This window comes from Phodopus roborovskii, unplaced genomic scaffold (assembly GCF_943737965.1).
Source record: "Phodopus roborovskii unplaced genomic scaffold, PHOROB, whole genome shotgun sequence".
In the NCBI taxonomy this organism is placed as follows: domain Eukaryota; kingdom Metazoa; phylum Chordata; class Mammalia; order Rodentia; family Cricetidae; genus Phodopus; species Phodopus roborovskii.
Genome location: NW_026126511.1, coordinates 56,271,915 through 56,290,276, shown reverse-complemented (window position 1 = coordinate 56,290,276; position 18,362 = coordinate 56,271,915). Strand labels below are relative to the sequence as shown.

The 18,362-nt window shown below is 41.2% G+C and overlaps 1 protein-coding gene across 1 annotated transcript in view; it reads right to left on the bottom strand.

The window, feature by feature from the left end:
* Window positions 1-18,362, bottom strand: part of Cenpj (centromere protein J) — a 40,394-nt gene that overhangs the window by 3,407 nt on the left and 18,625 nt on the right. The window contains exons 8-13 of the mRNA XM_051195627.1: window positions 16,506-16,638; window positions 11,981-12,146; window positions 7,615-7,857; window positions 5,006-5,090; window positions 1,808-1,872; window positions 1,470-1,583 (exon numbers count right to left, since the gene is read on the bottom strand). Of these exons, the coding sequence (XP_051051584.1) occupies window positions 1,470-1,583; window positions 1,808-1,872; window positions 5,006-5,090; window positions 7,615-7,857; window positions 11,981-12,146; window positions 16,506-16,638 (806 nt within the window). The remainder of the gene's footprint in view (window positions 1-1,469; window positions 1,584-1,807; window positions 1,873-5,005; window positions 5,091-7,614; window positions 7,858-11,980; window positions 12,147-16,505; window positions 16,639-18,362) is intronic.

The window sequence follows — 18,362 nt, the reverse complement described above, 5'->3', positions numbered from 1 at the left end:
ATAAAAGTAGAGAACACCTTTATTGCATCAGGTTTATGCTTTTCTAAGAGTTTGTTGTTGCTGATCATATTCCGTTTATACTAACAACTCATCTAAAACAGAACCTCTCCTCATCAACTTGGTACCCTACAGGAAACTTATAAAATATGGCTACTACCTTTTTGTTTATCCTCCTTAGTTCTCAAGGCTTGCCTGAACTTTGGCCTTATCATTTCAATTAAATAAACAAGCTCGAGGTATATGAAACAGTCACCTGCCCCACAGAAACATCATTTATGTCCCTTTTTCACTCCTTCTGATCAGCACACCCACTTTTCCACTTAGAAACATTTGTAAGGTCAAACCATGGGCCAGAGAGATGCCTTACAGGGTAAGGGCACTTGCTGCCAAGCCAGAGAAACTGAGTTCAATCCCCAGAACCCATATGTTGAAATTTCGAGTTGTTCTCAACCTCATTTGTTCTTTGCCACACACGAGCTCAACACAGATAACTGTAAGGCCAAGAACAAAGTTATGGTAGCAAGCATGACTCCAGTATTACAATATTACAGAGCCAAAGAAGAGAAAATCCATGAGGGCTTCTAGCTCTGTGTGACATAAGAATGAAGATAAAGGGACAATATTCCTCCTTTTGTAAAGCACTAAATGTTCAAGCCCCAGAGTCCTGAAGCTAAGCACCATCCAAAACCTTCAAGGTCAACTCTAGTCACTGATGGGCCACGTCCATGATGTTCTTCCCTATTAGTACAATGAAACAGAAGTCCTTACCCCCTGCATCCGAGCAATCATCACACAACATAGCATCACGTGACTTATGTTTGTGGTGATGGCATACGCCTATGCTGACAGGAACAGAAAAGTACAACACACAACCAAGTAAAGAACTTAATACTTGATAATATAAAACAGCTATGGGTGCTTTATGTGCTTCCTGTACTATGCTCTTATTTTAGCACATTCTCTACTATATATGAGTTTACATGAACACCATACTGTGTGTTTATATCACCACTGTCTCCTATGCTTCAGCTCATCCAGTCAGTCTATTCATTAGGCCCTCAGAACAGCTCTACCATATGTCCACAAACCCCAGGCCTGAGGTGGATGATCTCTTTCTAAGATGTCCTATGACAATATAATCTCTAACAATGCAGTTCTCAGACCACAACCCTGTTGTCAAGTGACAATCTTTTCAGAGTATAGATTCCTTATTTTAATGCACAGTTATTTGTATTATATTACATTCATTTTTTAAAATGATTTATTTTTATGAGAATTGATTAGTGTTTTGTCTACATGTCTGTCTGTGATAGCATAAGAGCCCCTGGAACTGGAGTTACAGACAGTTGTGAGCTGCCATGAGGGTGCTGCGAATTGAGCCCAGGTCCTCTGGAAGAGCAGCCAGTGCCCTTCACCACTGAGCCATCTCTCCAGTCCCAAAACACTATTTTAAATGAATACGTTTTTACCTTTCCATCAGAATGACTGATTTCTCCCTGAATTTCTTCCTCTTTTTCCTCTTTGTTTTTATAGTCAAGATCTGGGAAGTTTACTGGTTCACAAGGCTCTCTGGGCAAGGCAGCCTAGAAGACAAGATATTTTGAGCAACTATAACCTGTACCTACTAAATTAAAAGCCAGATTCTAAAATTGTGTGATTCTACATCAGTGTTTATTGTTATATAAGACAACATTTACAGTATTAAATAAAAGCCCTCCTTTATACCTGTGGTTTAGAAACTCAACAAATCCATTTCAATCCTGAATAAGGTACATTTACATATTTAACAATATAAAAAAAGATTTACTTGTCCTTTATCCGAGCTGCCTAAATCACGAAGAGGCACAGACTTGGATCTTCGAGATGGACTCCCTGTTAGAATATAATTGTCATAGTTAGTTGTAATACTTAATGGAAATATTTAATTCATTGGCCTGGTAAAAACGTTTCCTTTGGGGGCCAGTGAGATGGCTCAGCAGGCAAAAGCACTTGCCACCAAGCCTTGAAGCATTAATCTTGGAACCCAAACGGTAGGAGGAGAGAACCAAGTCACAAGCGTCAGCTGCCCTCCACATGTGCACAATGGTACCACATACCAACACCAGACACAAAACATTTCCTTTATCAATAAGTGCTTTTTTATTTACCCAGTCTTCTTGCTTTATTTATGTGTATATGTGAGTCTGTCTATCTGCACATACACAATGCACTCAGGTATTCAGGTGCTAAAGGAAACAGGAAGAAGGCATCAGAACTCCTGGAGCTGGAGTTATGGGCAATGTGAGCTACACAATGTGAGTGCTGGGAACAGAACTTGAGTCCTCTGAGAGCAACAAGTGCTCAGTTATTGAACCATCTCTCCAGCCATTACACCAGGTAAAGCCCCTACCTTAGAGGTTCCAAACTGCCAGCATTAGCAATTCTATATAATACTGGATTTAGAAAACATCAACATCTGTAAGTTAGTATACAGAAGATAGAAGACAAGATAGAGCTAAAATAAAAAGAAATAGGAAGAGTGCAGAGGCTTGCTATATGCCTACCAGTGGGCAAATGGTAGCCAGGCTCCAGGATGTTTGCTCTGTTTGGATAGGACACAAGAATAATGCCATCCTTTACTTCACAGGGCGAGTGTGAAAATTGTATTATACAACTACAACTGTCACATCATTTATAACCTTTACCTCCACAAGAGATGAGATAATGGTGAGGAAATGAAACCAAGGCTAAAAAAATAATTACCGTATGTATAAAGCAGAACCAGAATTAAAGCCCTGCCAGCTCATTACATACCAAATTTGATTCTCTGTCATGATCTAACATGAAATTGAACCCTCTATCTACAGCCAGACAGACAGATCAAGGGGACAGGAGCACACACAGATTTCTAGGTGCAGGCTCATCATCTGCAGTACTGTACAGAGACACACGGGACTTAAGAGAGAAAGGAAGCTGGATAGCAAGTGGTGCAGGAACAGCCGGACAGATTCCGCGATTCCGCAGGTGGTATGGTTCATAGCCTGACAAGATTCAGTTTCTAGCACCAACATGGCAGCTAACCACATTCTGTAACCACATCCAAGGCCCTCTTCTGGCCTCTGAAGGTACCAGGTAGGCATGTGGTGAATATACATACAGGCGGGCAGAACATTCATGTACACACTTTTAACAAAACAAACACCACCATGCAGGAAAAAAGAGGCCCAACAACATTAGAATAATTTGGGTTAATCAAAAGAGATAATGAGCAGACACAGGCCAGCCTTAGCTTCATAGCAAACTCAAGGCTAACCTAAGCTATGGGAGACTATTTTTTTTTTTAAGGATTTGACAAGCAATAGATTGAGAAAAGATATTTATGATAAAAGACCATAATGGTTAAAGTCCTAAATAAGTTATTGTCAAAAGAAATCCATGGCTGAGGAGATGGCTGAGTTGAGTATATATCTGTCTTGTATAAATGAAGTCCTAGGTTTCAATTCCCTGTAACTGGGGGGGAAATCCATATAGCTAACTAGCAAAGGCAATGGTGTTCAATGTATTTAAATAATCAAGGAACTGCAAATTAAAAAACAATGGCAAGAGTTATACACTTAACTAGCTGGCAAGTGTGGAATCAAGTATTTCCTAGCTATTGAGAGTATAAAATCAGGGCTATTGAGGGGTCAGCAGAGAAATGTGTACACTGCCAGGAGTGACACTTGAGTTCAATCTAGAGGACCCACATGAAAGGAGGGAACTGAGTCCTCCTACAAGTTGTCTTCCCAGTCCACATTTAGCTCACAAACAACACAGTAAATAAATGGCATTAACTTTAAGAGTGTACTAGCATGTTTTGGAAATATTTTGATACAATCTAGTAACATTAAAGACATTCTATCAATTGCCCAGTTATGCCAGCCCTTGCCATGTACCTAGAAAACTGCATGTGTGTACTCCAGAGAGACAAGAATGCCCATGGTATTGCTGCAGCACACACTAATTAATACAAGTGAATGTAAGGAGGTTGCAGAGCCAGCCAGCAGTTAAGAGCACTGGATGATTTGGGGAAGGACCTGGGTTCAGTTACCAGCATCCACCTGTCAAACTCATAACAATTATAGAAACAGTGTGAAACAATTTGTCAATTGTATGGGCACATGAAGTTTTGTTTTGTTTTGTTTCCTTTGTCTTTTTTTTTTTTTAATGTATGTTTCTTTTTCTAATTTTATTTATTTGTATTTTTTTATATATGAATGCTTTGCATGTAAACTGCATGCCAGAAGAGGGCATCAGAGCCTATTACAGATGATTGTGAGCCATCCTGTGGTTGCTGGAAATTGAACTCAGGACCTCTAGAAGAGCAGCCAGTGCTCTTAACCTTTGAGCCATCTTTCCAGCCTGGGGCATATGTAGTTTAAAAGAATAAACAGGCATGGGATGCTATCAGGAATTATCTGAGGAGTAAGACCGATACAGACACCCTAAAACACTATGCCTGCCCCCCACACACACACACATACACACACAGGGTTCCAGTTTCTCCAGGAAACTCATGATGGGAGTAGGGAAAGGTTACATAGAGTGCAGGCTCCAGAGGAAAAATGTGTCTCAGGAAGAGCACTCGGTTCTGACAATTTGTCTCACAGCTAAATGAATAGATGCATACTTCCTGGCCTTTGTCGTGTCTTTTCTCTAAAATTTAACCATTATAGTTTGCCCATGTCCCTTTACCAGTTTGTTTCCTAACTCCTTATGAGACAGAGAAACTAAGGCAGCAGCTTATATGCTGGTGATGCAGAGGCTCAAGAGCATTCATGTTTAACTCCTTGACTACAACCCTCTCTCCTCCTGCTGCTGCCATCCACCTGGCTCTAAGTCACTCTCACTCGGCAGCTTAGACTGGCCTGAACCTGTAGTGATGCTCCTAACAGTGGAATAATAGGCGTGGGTCATCACGCCCAGCTCAAATTCCCTATTCTGAAATATAAAAGGGCTGTGCTGTGAAATATAAAAGGTATCTTACCTTGTGCTGGCAAATATTTTTTCTTAGATTTTTCTACCTGGGCTCCTGAAGAAACATGACTCTTTTGAAATGGAATAGATGAATTCTATAATATGAGAGATAATTTTTAATATAATTGTTAGTCTACATTTCATGTCATTGAGTAAAAGTAACTGAGCTAAGAGTTGTTCATCTGAACTCTGATTTACCACAGAAGGCCAAGTAAATTGGTGGCTGTCTATCTAGGAATGAACCCCACACCATCCCCGAACTCAAGACACACAACAGACCTTCATGTCAATCAGTCTCTTCCTCCCTTTGGTTGATGAGACCATCTGACACGCCCCCATTCCCAAATCTGTCCCCAGTGCCAGCACTGTCAGGCTCACCCCACCACCAATCTGCTCTGTCTAGTCTCAGCTAGGACAATCCCAGAAGTCGCCACCATCAATTCTAACAATACCTTCAATAAACAGGTGTGAAAATCACAAGGATTTAGACTGTGGGGTGTTCCCACCAAACAGTCCACTGAGTATTTCTAAAGAGTCAGGATCACTTCATAAAATGGTAGGGTATTTAAAGCTCCTTTCAACTGCTCTGGCCACACACAAAGCATGGTGAGCCATTTGGAGCAGTGGCAGTGTGGGGCTTTATCACACCCCTCTTACATCTCCTCTCCGCTGGGAAGCTCCCATGATAAAAGTATTGTAGAGGCAAGTGAATGCCTCTTTCAGGATATCCTGTCTTTCCAGATCATTCCTCTAAACACTCACCCAGTCAGTGTACACAGTCTAGAGCACACAAGAGCCTAACATTCTGCTGATCCATGTGTTTGCTATGTCCTCCACCTGTAGCCTTCAGTCTTCTGGTACAGCTTATGTTCATGGTTCATAACAGTCACTCTTGCACATTGCAAACCTGCATCCTCCTCCCCTTTGTCACAATCTGACACTCCATCAAAAGAACAACACCACCACTTATCGTGGCTCCCACTGCAGCCATAAACCAGCCTTCCTTTCAGCTGCCCTCCTTTGCTTTCTATTGTTGTGATAAAGACCATGGCCAAAAGCTTTGTGGGGTGGAGGGTATCCCAATCACAGTCCATCAGGAGAAGAGCTAAAGAAAAAACTCAAGGTAGGAAGTGAGGCAGAGATGGTGGAACACTGCTTACTAGCTTACTCTTCATGGCTTGCCCAGTTGGCTTGCTTATATTAGCCAGGACCACCTGCCCAGCAGTAGCCCAGGCCTACATTAGACTGGGCCCTCCCATATTAATCATTACTCAAGCAAATGCCCCCACCAACTTGCCAATAGGCCAATCTGATGGAGACATCTTTTTAACTAAGGTTCCCTTGTTCCAGATGACTAGTTTGATCCATATACCTCCCTAGGACCTTTGGTTTCCATTCAGACAACTTCCCACATCTACCTTCTGCCTTCTCTTGCACCCTTTCAGCTCAGGTAAGTGTGCCCCGTTTCCCTGAGAAAGCTTTAGCACACTTCCTACCAGCTGCCACTACGCATCAACCTGGTCTGGGCTTGCCTCCTCTGTTTTAGGGTGCTGTCCCAGCTATTCACTGCTCCCTCCTGAGCAGTGTCCTCTTCACTGAGCCAGACTTACCTGCTCCTTCTCCTATCTAAAATAACAAAATCCTTACCCCCCAGCCACTACCCCAATCTCTTCAACTACTATCAACAACTTTACAGGGCTATTATGCTCTGCCCTTATCGTCACTCTCCCCACCATCAGCACTCCAGGGAAAAGGGTCTTAATGGGCTGCACCTTTCTGGGCTTGGAGAATAATCCGGCACTGCAGGCCACTCTGAACCTCAAGTACTCTTAGGATACTATGGCAGCCCTTCTCCCGCTTTGATCTCTGGCCACTTACCCTCCTCACTTTATCACTAAGCCAGCTCCTCTCCCCCAGTGCCTCATGAAGCACGAATTCTGAATGCATCAAGTGTCCTCCCGAACCTGCACTTCCCCTAACACAGTCCAGGGCAGTGTCTCTACACGATGGCTAGGTGTTTACCTCACCATTCCTGAACACCATGGTTTCATAAGGCTGGCCCCCTTTGGCTCATGTATGTGAATATTTGGTCCCAGTTGGTGGGACTGTTTGGGAAGCACTAGGAGGTGTGGCCTTATTGGAGGAGGTGTGTCACTGGATGGGCTTTCAGGTTTCAGAAGTTCACCTCTTTGCTTGAGGATCAGGATGTAAACTCTTACCTACTCCTCAAGCACCATTCCTGCCTGCTACCTTTCCCCCCCCCACCACCACCACAAGATACTCATGGACTCCTAGCTCTGCAACCATAAGCCACAAATGAAATGCTTTCAAAAGTGAAGTAACAGCAAAGTAACTAAGACAAGTGGTAAACTACACATCACACAGGATTCCCTTCCTAACAATGAAAGTTGAATTAGAACTGCAGTGCTTTTGACTTGTGCAATTATCACCCCTGAACATTTCCTCACTTTCAGTCTTGTGGCAATCCTCCTGGATTTGTTGTTAAACACTAACTTCTCACCCTTAGGATCTACCACTCCATTTCCTGGCTTTATGAGTTTAAATGTACAAACATTTACCGTCACCCTGATTTGGCAAAATCAACTCCCCCAAACCTACCACGGAGACATCCTTTTTTGTGGCTGTCATGTACTGGCAGGCCTTGGGGCTGCTCTCAATAGCTTCTGCTCTCTTCCAGGCATCCAGTCGGAATCTTTCCATTACTTTTATCTCTTCTCGGAGGTCTGTATTCTCTTTGATTAGCATTTCTATCTGACTTCTGAGGCGACCATGTGTGCTTGACCATTTTGTCTCCTTCCTTTTCAAATCTTCCTGTAAATCTGTTATTTGCTGTTTCAAAGCCTCTCAAAAGAAAAAGTTACTAGAATTAACTAGGGAGAAGAGATGCATCAGTAAAACAAAATGCCAGCCCACCACAGACAGCGGGAGAAGATGCCTGGTCGGTAAATGACACTGGCTTTTCAGGAGCTGGGACATGGAGGTCAGGTCAGGGTTCACCTTATACTATCAACAATTAATGATTTGTCATGAGTCAGCAGAGCAGCACTGAGTGTGGCGTGAGGGAATGCACCTAACCTAACCACTACCTAAAGCAGCAGCAAAGAAAAGTGGTATGAATTCTTGAGCCTGCCCTGAAAACAGACTGGTTGAAACCCAAGAGTAGTGCTGTCCTAAGGTGGCAAGTGACCCCACGACTGCTCACAGTCAGTTCCAAATCACGTTCCTTGTTCAGTGTCCCAGCCCTTCTCACTGCTGCACTTGACTACTCTTAAAAGAAAAATGTTATCAGGTGTAATGGTGCACGCCTTTAATCCTAGCACTAGGGATGCAGAGGCAGGTGGATCTCTTTGAGTTCAAGGCCAGCATGGTCTACAGAGCAAGTCCCAGGATAGCCGGGGCCATTACACAAAGAAACCCTATCTCGAACCCCCCCCCAAAAAATTAATGAAATGAAACTAATGTTAAGGAAATGATGGAGGAATGTGGCTCAGTGGTAGAGTTCTTGGCAAGCATGCACAGGGCCCTGAGTTAGAACCCCAGCAGCACAACAGATGAAAAGGAAGGAAGGAAATGAGGAGCTGGGATGTAGCTCAAAGGCAAAACACTGGCCTAGCATGTGTGAGAGTCTAGGTTCAATCCCCAGGAGTGGAAAAAAAAAAAAAGAAATGAGTTGTTCTAGATGGAGTAAATGGAGTGAAGAAACTGCTAGGCATGTCTATGAACAAAATATAAATGTATACATAGAAACCAAGACTAAAGTCAGGACAGAATGTTAGTGATTTGAGAACTACAACAGAGAAGCTCAGAAAACGGCACACAACAGTACAGCAAATATGATTGGCAGGTCATTTTATTGACTAAGAAAGACCCAAGCGCATGGAGCGACTGAGAGCGGGGCTAGGGTAACAGGGCAGCAGTGGAAAGGTGGAGAGGCCCCTCGGGCCTTCTTATAGATGCTTCTCAACAGAAAGCAAAGGGCTCATCTTGTATCCTGGAGACTAGTGCAAGGCTCGTCTGGCTTTCATGGACTGCCTAATTATTGTTAGTACCTCTGGTTCATAAAATTGAAAGGGAAAGAACATGGTAAAAGTCATTCTGTGAGACCAGTATTACTCTGATACAAGTATACAACAAAAATTCTCAATTTTGTAATTTCAGCCCCATCTTGGGGATTTCAGGATACTCAGCCCTGGGATTTGAGCAGGCTAGGCAAGTGCTGAGTTATAGCCTCAGGCTTAAAACGTGTCAATAAAAGTATAAGTAGACCAAATTAAATAATACTCTGAGGCTATACAACATGACCAGGTTGATTTCATTCCAAAGATACAAAGGATAATTAAACATGCAAATTAATAACTGCAATACAATACATAAATAGATTCAGGGACAGAAATCACAAGATCACCTCAATGGATACAGAAAGCCTTAGACAATATTCAATATCCCTCCATAATAAAAGCCCTAAAGAAAGTAGGAACAGAAGCCTAGAGCAGCAATAAGACAAGAGAAATAAAAGTGATACAAATAAGGAAGAAATTTCAATTGTCTCTGTGTAGATAACATGGACCTATTCTTAAGAACCCTAAAGCCTCTACCAGAAAGCCTTCAGGTCTGATGCATTCAGCAGAGTGGCAGGATGTACAATCAATATAGAAAAATCAATAATTCACTAATACATTAATCACATTTACTAATGGGAACTAACAGAAATCAGGATACAATCTCAGTTACAACAGCTTTTGTGTGTGTGCGTGCATGTGTGTGTGTGAGAGAGAGAGAGAGAGAGAGAGAGAGAGAGAGACCTTTAATCCCAGTACTCAGGAGGAAGAAGCAGGTGGATTTCTGAGTTCAAGGCCAGCCTGGTCTACAGAGTGAGTTCCAGGACAGCCAAGGCTACACAGAGGGACCCTGTCTTGAAAAACCAAAAGAGTAAAAGTGATACAGCATGTAGACATGTCCTGTAGTTGCTGTAGTTACTGCCCACTTCACTGCGTCATTGTAGTGCACTCAATATAAACCTTTCTTTTCTTCTGAAAATAGTTAATGTATATTTCCATTATAAATGTATGAAAAGAACAAAATCTCAGCTTTGCTGACTTTAAATCTACCTTTCCCTATTATTTTCCTTTAAATTTTTATTACATTAATGTGTGTGTGTGTGTGTGTGCGCGCGCGTGCGCGGCATGCACATGTATACATGCAACATGTGTAGAATCCAGACCAGAGAGTTCTCTCTCCTTCCACCATCTGGATCTTGACCATCTTACTGGCTCCCAGAGTGTGTTTTTGATGCCCTTTTCAAACGTAGGTGGTTACAACTGCATAGAATTGAATTCTGTTCCAGCCCAGGTCTGTGTGCCTGTTTTTGTGTATATGACATCAGGTACTTCAGAACTCCCTGCATGGCTCCATCTAGGATGGCTTTAGAGGTCTTCTGTGCTTTCATGTGCACTTTAGTTTTTGTTTTTGCTTTGTTTTGTTTTCCTATTTCTGTTGAAGAACAGCACTGAATCTGAATGTTGCATTTAGTAATTCAGTCGTTTCACAATATATTCTGGTGACCTATGAGTGTGGGAAGTCATTTTATTCTCCACATAGCCCTGGCAGTCCTAGAATTCAGTGAGACCAGGCTGGCCTTGAATTCACAGAGATCAGCCTGCCTCTGCCTCCTGAGTACTAGGATTAAAGGTGTGTGCCACCTCCACCAAGCTTCTATATCACCCTTTAAGATAGAATTTTTAACAGAGTATCAAACTCTAACCTACTACATCTAATAAACGAATGAACCAAATGTAACAGCACTTCCCCTTACTTAAATAAACTAATAGAATCAAACACCTAGAGAACTAAGTACAGTGATGTACACTGTGATCCCACTACTCAGAGGCTGAGACAGCAGGATCTCAAAGTCTGTGTGGGCTATGCAGCAAAACCCTGTCTAAAATACATAATAAATAAAACCATAAATAATATATGGTGTATTGTGTAGATAAGGTGACATTTGTGCAGATGACATGATGACATTGCCCCTAAGTGTCATGCAACATAACAGAAGAAGAAAGCAAAGGCTGTAATCCACAACACTAATATGAAAAGAATTGAAAGCAGAAAGTGAGCTCACATTTTATGCAGGAAATGATGGACAGCCATGTGAAACCGTGGTGTTGAGAAGCTAAGGTTGTTAACTTAAAGTCTACTATATCTACTAGGTTTCTATACTTAGCTAAATGAGTTTCCTTAGAAAGCTTTGCCTGTGTCAATGTAGATGTAATCATCTGGTTTTCCCTAGGTTTATAGTTCTAATAAGAAATGCATTCATGGAGCTGGAGAAATGGTTCAGTGGTTAAGGGCATGGGCTGCTCTTCTAGAAGCAGGTTAGATTCCTAGCACATACATGGTAACCATCTGTAACTCTAGTCCCAGGGGATCTGACAACCTTTTCTGATCTTCTTGGGCTGCACATAGGTAATACACATATACATTCATTCAGGCAAAACACCCATACACATTAATAATAATAATAATAATAATAATAATAATGCATTCATTCTTCTTAACTGCTACTTTCCTCTGACCATGCCCATGTCCACCTCTAAGATGCCTTATCGTCTTGTAAGTTTTGGAACTAAGCCCTAGTTAGTGTATGGGCATAAATTACTGTGAATGAAAAGAACTAGCAGTAGTCACTGTGTGACAGGTCAAAATGACGGCACAGCACTGAACTGGTGCAAGTTCTGGTGAGTATCTCAGAGTCAGACGGACGAGATGTTCTGATGTGTGACACAGACACCCAGATCTCTCCCCACCCACCCGCTTCTAGAGATGGGTTTCACCCTATAGCCTTTTCTACCTCAGCCTTCTAAGAACTGGAATTTGTGGCTCACATTTTCTTTCTGAGACATCGAGTAACTTTAATGAGTTAACAATTGCTAGTTAACCCTGCCTATGGCATAGAACCAGATACCTGTATTTCCTCACGTTCTTTCTTATCTGGAAACGTCCTGGCAGCTGCTGTGTACTTCTCAAAGATTTTGCGTTCCTTCTGTAGTTTCCTCGTCTCCTCCTTTTTATACTCTTCTATTCGAGCCAGTTCTCTTGCCTTTTGTTGCTCAAAGTCAGCAATTTCTTTCCTACAATGAACAAGCCACAATGTCATGGGAGAGTCTCAGGATAATGATCCACGTGCACCCGAATATTTGATATACACCTTTCTTCCTAGCATTGGGTGCCACAGAGTAGATACAGGATCCCTCGAGTACAAAAGGACTCAACACTAGCCTGAGCAACACAGTGAGATCTCTGTCTCAAAACTAAACAAGAAGGCCCTGATGCTACATACTAAGGTCCTAATCCCCAATGCTAAAAACAAAAGTAATAAAATAAGTGCCATCAAAATAGAACCGAGTCAGCCTGAAAGTTACAGATCCAAGTGAATCCACCTACAATCTACTGGCCTCAAAGATTAGCTTTCCCTAACATTCACTCAGCAAGCACCTTCTAGGTACCCACTGTGAATCTGGAAAGTGGGACGCCACAGCCTCTAACAGTGCAATGGGGAAAACAGACAACAGTGCCAGCAAGATGGCTCAGCAAGCGAAAGTGCTTGCTGCACAAATCTGGTCCCATGACCTGAGTCAGATCTCATGGTGGAAGGAGAGAATGGACTCCTGAAAACTGTCCTCTGAAGCCAACAAACTAGCATACAGACACTCCAAGTATCTGTTGGCAAGGTTCACAATTCTCACAAGCTTATAATCCACTAGATACATAACCTGAAATCTGCATAGTAGTCTTGCTTTGGAAGATTTCCTACCTCCCAGGAAGCTAAGATCTGAAATTAAACTGTTCTATGGGAGAGAAATCCCTGTATTACCCCCATCTCTGAATCCCCACAGACATTGTACTACACTGGCACAGGAGGTAGCTCCCTCAGGAAACAAAGGTGTCCCAATAGTGGCTGAGCCAAACCCACAGAGTGCACCACACTGTAGGAGATCAGTGCTTAGACAGAAGGAATGCAAGGTATCATTCCCAACCCAAACACATACTGATACATAGTAAGTATGCCCTTTAAGACCTTGGGAATACCAGTGGTATATAAATTCATGCCAGTGTGAAGACTGAGGGCATCACCCTAACTGCCATCCCTCACCTGGCACAATAGATACCTGTCATTAACTGAGCAGGCAAAGAACTCTGGCTGTAATGCTATGAGTGTGCTGGGATGCTAGAACTGTTCTAAACAAGGTGCACTCACTGTCATCCCACTCCAGGGGCAACTGGTCTACAATGGTCTTAAAGGACTCTACAAGTACTAGCATTTAGCTCACACTCACTGTAGTGGGCACTTCAAATGGAGGAGTGAGCCCAGACAGAGACCACTACAGAAAACTACAACTAACCAAAATGCAGAGTTGTCCACCCCAGTCCCAATGGACACGTCTCTAAAACTGCAGCAACCAGTTCTCAGGGAACATTTCGGAAGAGGGGGCAGAAAGATGGTAAGAGGCAGAGGGTCAGGGAAGTCTGCTGTGAGACCGTGTCTCCTAGTGATACTGGAAGTTATATCTACAAAGTCACCAACATGATTGACTACCCAAAACATGAACTAAGCAAGGACAACACCAATAGACATGCCAAAGTAGACTGGGAAAAGCCAAGGTCTCCATCCTACACAAAGAACTACAAGCAACTAAGGCATGCTGAGAGCAGGAGAAAGGAAGAGCACACCAATTAGTTATCCAAAACCAGATGGTCAGCTCTGAAAACATACATACTCGTAACATTATACAGACTGAGCAGGTCAGATTTAGGAATATACATGGATTTGCATATACATATATGTGTACAATAACAATTAAAAAAGGGGCCATGATTTGAAAGAGAGCAAGGAGGGGTATATGGAGTGTTTGGAGAGAGGAAATAGAAGGGAGAAATGTTGTAATTAAACTATAATCTCAAAAAAAAGAAAAAGAGACTGCAACCCACCTCTAAGTCTCCTCCCTCTCAGGTTAATCCACACACCAATTAAACACTACCCAATTGTAGAAGGTATGAATGGAATGTTCCTACCATAATGGACCATCTGTAGGCCATAAAACAATCCTCAGTAATCCAAGTAAATGAAACCAGGCAAAGTACCTTCTCTAGCCAGAATAGAATAAGTTCCAGAAAACTAGCAAGTATACTAGAAAAGAATAAGTCTGAGTTTTGTTGTTTTTCTTTGTGGCGAGCAGGGCAGTTGGTACAGATCTTAGTCGATCATTCTGTAACCCAAGCGAGCCTCACATCTGTGGCATCCTCCTGCCTTAGCTTCCTCAGTGCTGGCTTTACAAGTCTGAGGTACCACTCCTAGTCTTTTTGTTTGTTTGTTATTTCAGAGTTCTACCTATTTTAAACTTCAGTTGTGTATTTGTGATAATTCATGATTACAAAATACCTTTCTCTTACAAATGCTATAAAAGCATATTTCTCTTGGATGTATAGGGTACCGATTCTGCAGTATCCAGTTCCTATACAAAGTGCTTGAGCAGTTTCTAATAGCAGTTTGCCATTACAAACAGTAATAGTAAAATATATTTATAAAATCTGACTTCATACATATTGTTAAACTATAAAAAAAATAGCGCTTTTTTTCCAGCATAACTGTGAATGTCCTAACCTCCAAATTTTTTAATGATTGACTTCAATTTGTAAACAATTCTGTATACTAAGTATATAATGCTATGTCAGTTTTTAAAGCTAAATGCCCACTTTAAACATTACTTTCTATGCATATATGGAAAATGATGAAGGTAAGCCAACTGTACTTCAAAAGTAGTGTTTATTTTAATGTCAACTGTTCAAATTAAAGCCAAACAATTGTGTGTGTGTGTGTGTGTGTTTCCTATTAAATTAGTTCTGAGTTTTGAGATACAGCTTTTAGTGTTACTATAACTTTACAAAATAAAATCTTACCAAAAATATTTATACATTCTGTTACTGCCAACATAAAACCTGGATCCAGTGACCTAATGTGCACAAATGCACTTAATGAAAAAGCTAGAGTTTGGTCTGCCTGGCAGATATACAAACTAATGAAGTGGTGAAATTAAATGTATACCTATAACCCAGAATACATTACAACGTGTGTGTGTGTGTGTGTGTGTGTGTGTGTGTGTGTGTGTATGTATGTGTGTGTGTGTTCACAGTATGTATACCATGATAATCACTATGGTTTAACAAATATAAAGTTCCCTTCTACAACAGACCTAAGAACAAAATGACTAGGTTGATGTAAATGTAGAATGTTCAATAAAGGGTTAATAGGAGTCACTGATTTTGGAACATCTGACTGAATATCCCTGGCTGTTTAGACTTGGGGAATTTGTACAGTTTGCACAGTGTATTGGTTCCAGCTGATCAGAAGTCCTCACTCAATATTTTAAATAAATACTGATGTTTTTGAGCCACCACACTCATATTTTTTGGTTTATTTATTTTTGGTTTTAGCCATAGTGGAGACTGAACTCAGGCCCTCACATTTGTATACTCAGCCACTGACCAGCCTTGACTACAAAGAAACAAAAGGAGAAAGAGAAGAGAGAGAAAGGTGTGAAGGCAGGTACTGCCTAGACACAGAATCAGACGTGCAAAAGAAAATTCTGTGTAAACATAAACAAAAGGGAAAAACAGAGATCTCAGTGATGTTCATGCCAACCAAGGACCACCAGAAGGTGGATGGGGAACACAGCCCACATGATGAGCTGGACTTCAGCCTTCTAGCTTCTAGAAACACGGGTTTCTATTAAGTGACCCAAGTTAGGGGCCTTTGTTACAACAGCCCTGGGAAGTGAACTTGCTGGCCAGTTGCCACCGGTTTCCTAACTACAAAATGATTTTTTAATTTCAACTTATCATCTTACCACCAAGAGTTTTCTTTTAATGTATTTGGCTAAACTGGGTCATTTCATTTAATTTAAAAATTTTTTGAGGCAGAGTTTCATGTAATCCAGGATGGTCTTGAGTGAAGTATAATTGAAGGAGACCTTGAACTCTTATCTTCCATCACCTTCCAAGTCCTGAGTTATACAATCGTGGTGCCATACCTGAAGCTCATGGGTGCTGAGGATCCTAACCCAGGATTCTTCATGCATGCAAGGAAGCATTCTAGTAACTTAATATATATACACTTAATTAAAAATATATTGATGTAATAGTGCCTGGCATTGGTGGGGCACACCTTTAATCCCAGTACTCAGGAGGCAGGGGCAGGAGGATCTCTGTGAGTTCTAGTTCAGCCTGGTCTACAGAGCAAGTTCCAGGACACGCTCCAAAACAATACAGAGAAACCCTGTCTTGAAAAATCAAATATATGTGTGTATATATTGATGTAATAGAAATTTGTCCTCTTTTTCATTTATATTTATATTTAAAAGTGATCAAAACTTCTAACATAGTCTTAAAGAAACAAATCACTGCATTTTCTCTTCTCATAGATAAAAACTTACCTCAGTTTTTCCAAGGCACTTTCTCGTTCAATTCGAAGTTTAGCTAAAGATGTGTTTTCAGCTTTAAATTTTTCTATTTCTGATTCCAATTCAACAACTTTCTCTCTCAAAACCTGTGATCGAACACTGTCACCTATAAGACAGATGATGAACTCTGAGCTTTACAGGAAGCTCACAACCAAACACTAGCTATCCATGAATACTACAGCCAGGGAGGTTTATCATTGAGCCTGTCCCATACTGCATAGCAAACAAACCAGACAGAAGAGGAGGGAACAAGGGAGACCTAGCTTTCTAAAAAGAAAGCAGTTTAGTCTTAAGAAACAAGGTGGACTGCTGCATGCCTGCAATCCTGGCACTCAGGAAGCACAGGCAGGAGGATTGCTGTAAGTTCAAAGATAGCCTGCTCTACATAGTGAATTCCAGAGCAACAAAAGACTGATATTACAGGTTAAAAAAAAAAAAAAAAAAAAAAACTAACATGAGATCTTAAGGAATAATCAATACCCAAACCAAAATGTAAGCTTTATTGTTATATTATACCAAAGACACAGCTGGACATGAGTGTACACCTATAATTCTAGCACTCTGGAAATGGAGAGGAGGACAGGATTATAAATTCAAAGGCAACTTGGTCAACTGTCTCAGACATGGGGAGGGGGGCAAATTCAGATTTTCTTTTCCCTGATTAAGTTTGCCATTTTAAAAGTAGCTAAATTTTTAAAATAATTTTTACTTTAAGTTGTATTACATGTCTACATGTAGATTCCTACATGTGAGTGTGGTGCCCACTAAGGCCAGAGGCATCAGACCCCCTGAAGCTGGAGTTACAAACAGTGTGAGCCACCTAACCTGAGTGCCAGGACCTTCCTTTGGGCCTCTGTAAGAACAGCTGTGAGCCATCTCTCCAGCCCCACAATACTGAATGCTTTTATCCCTCAGCTTCAGCAAGTAGTTCATCACTTAGTCCTACACTCCTGAAAGATACAGCTGGTCTATACAACAGAATTAAAGCTGGTGTAGACAAACCATTGTAATATATATCCCTATGGTAATAAAAGTACATAGGAAAAGCACCCATAAGGAAACCCTCCCCCCCCCCAAGTGGCATGGAATTTACCTTTGGAAATTTTAGCTATTGCTTTGTTACATTTTCAAGCGTTCAAATTTCTTACAAAAAGTATTATTTTTATTTTAAACTGGTTAAATTATAACTTGTTTAGAGCAGCCAACATGTTTAGCTAGATATTTAGAGTTTATGTGTATGTCAGAACAATCTTAAAATTTTACCTTAAACAAAGGGCAGGAAGAGGTGACTCTGCTGTTAGTACTTACTACTCTTCTAGAGGACCTGAACTTGGTTCCTAGCACCCATTCAGGTGGTTCACAACCACCTATAGTATCAGCTCAGGAGATCTGATGCCCTCTTCAGGCCTCCTCAGGCATCCACATAAATATGGCATATACATCCTCTTTTCTTTAAGTGTCTTAAGTCATGGGAGAATCTAAGATGCATGTTTTCATCTCTGTAGAAATAATATTATAATAATATATCTTCATATATACACCTTTCTATGTGTGGATTGTATAAATGGTATGCATGGTAATGTTTGTACCACCATGAAAGAGAAGGTAAGGTCAAGTCTAAGGAAAGAAAAAAATATAATTGTACAGCTCTCTCTCTCATACACATAAACACACCACACCTTATGAATACTTTGGAATTTTTCAGTTTCAGTTCCTAGCAGCCAGCTACAAGACACAAATATTTCATGTAAAACTCCTTCAATTATTTTTAAACAGCATTCCATCCTGAGTAGCAGCACAATGAAATACCAGTGTCACACTGAAACATCA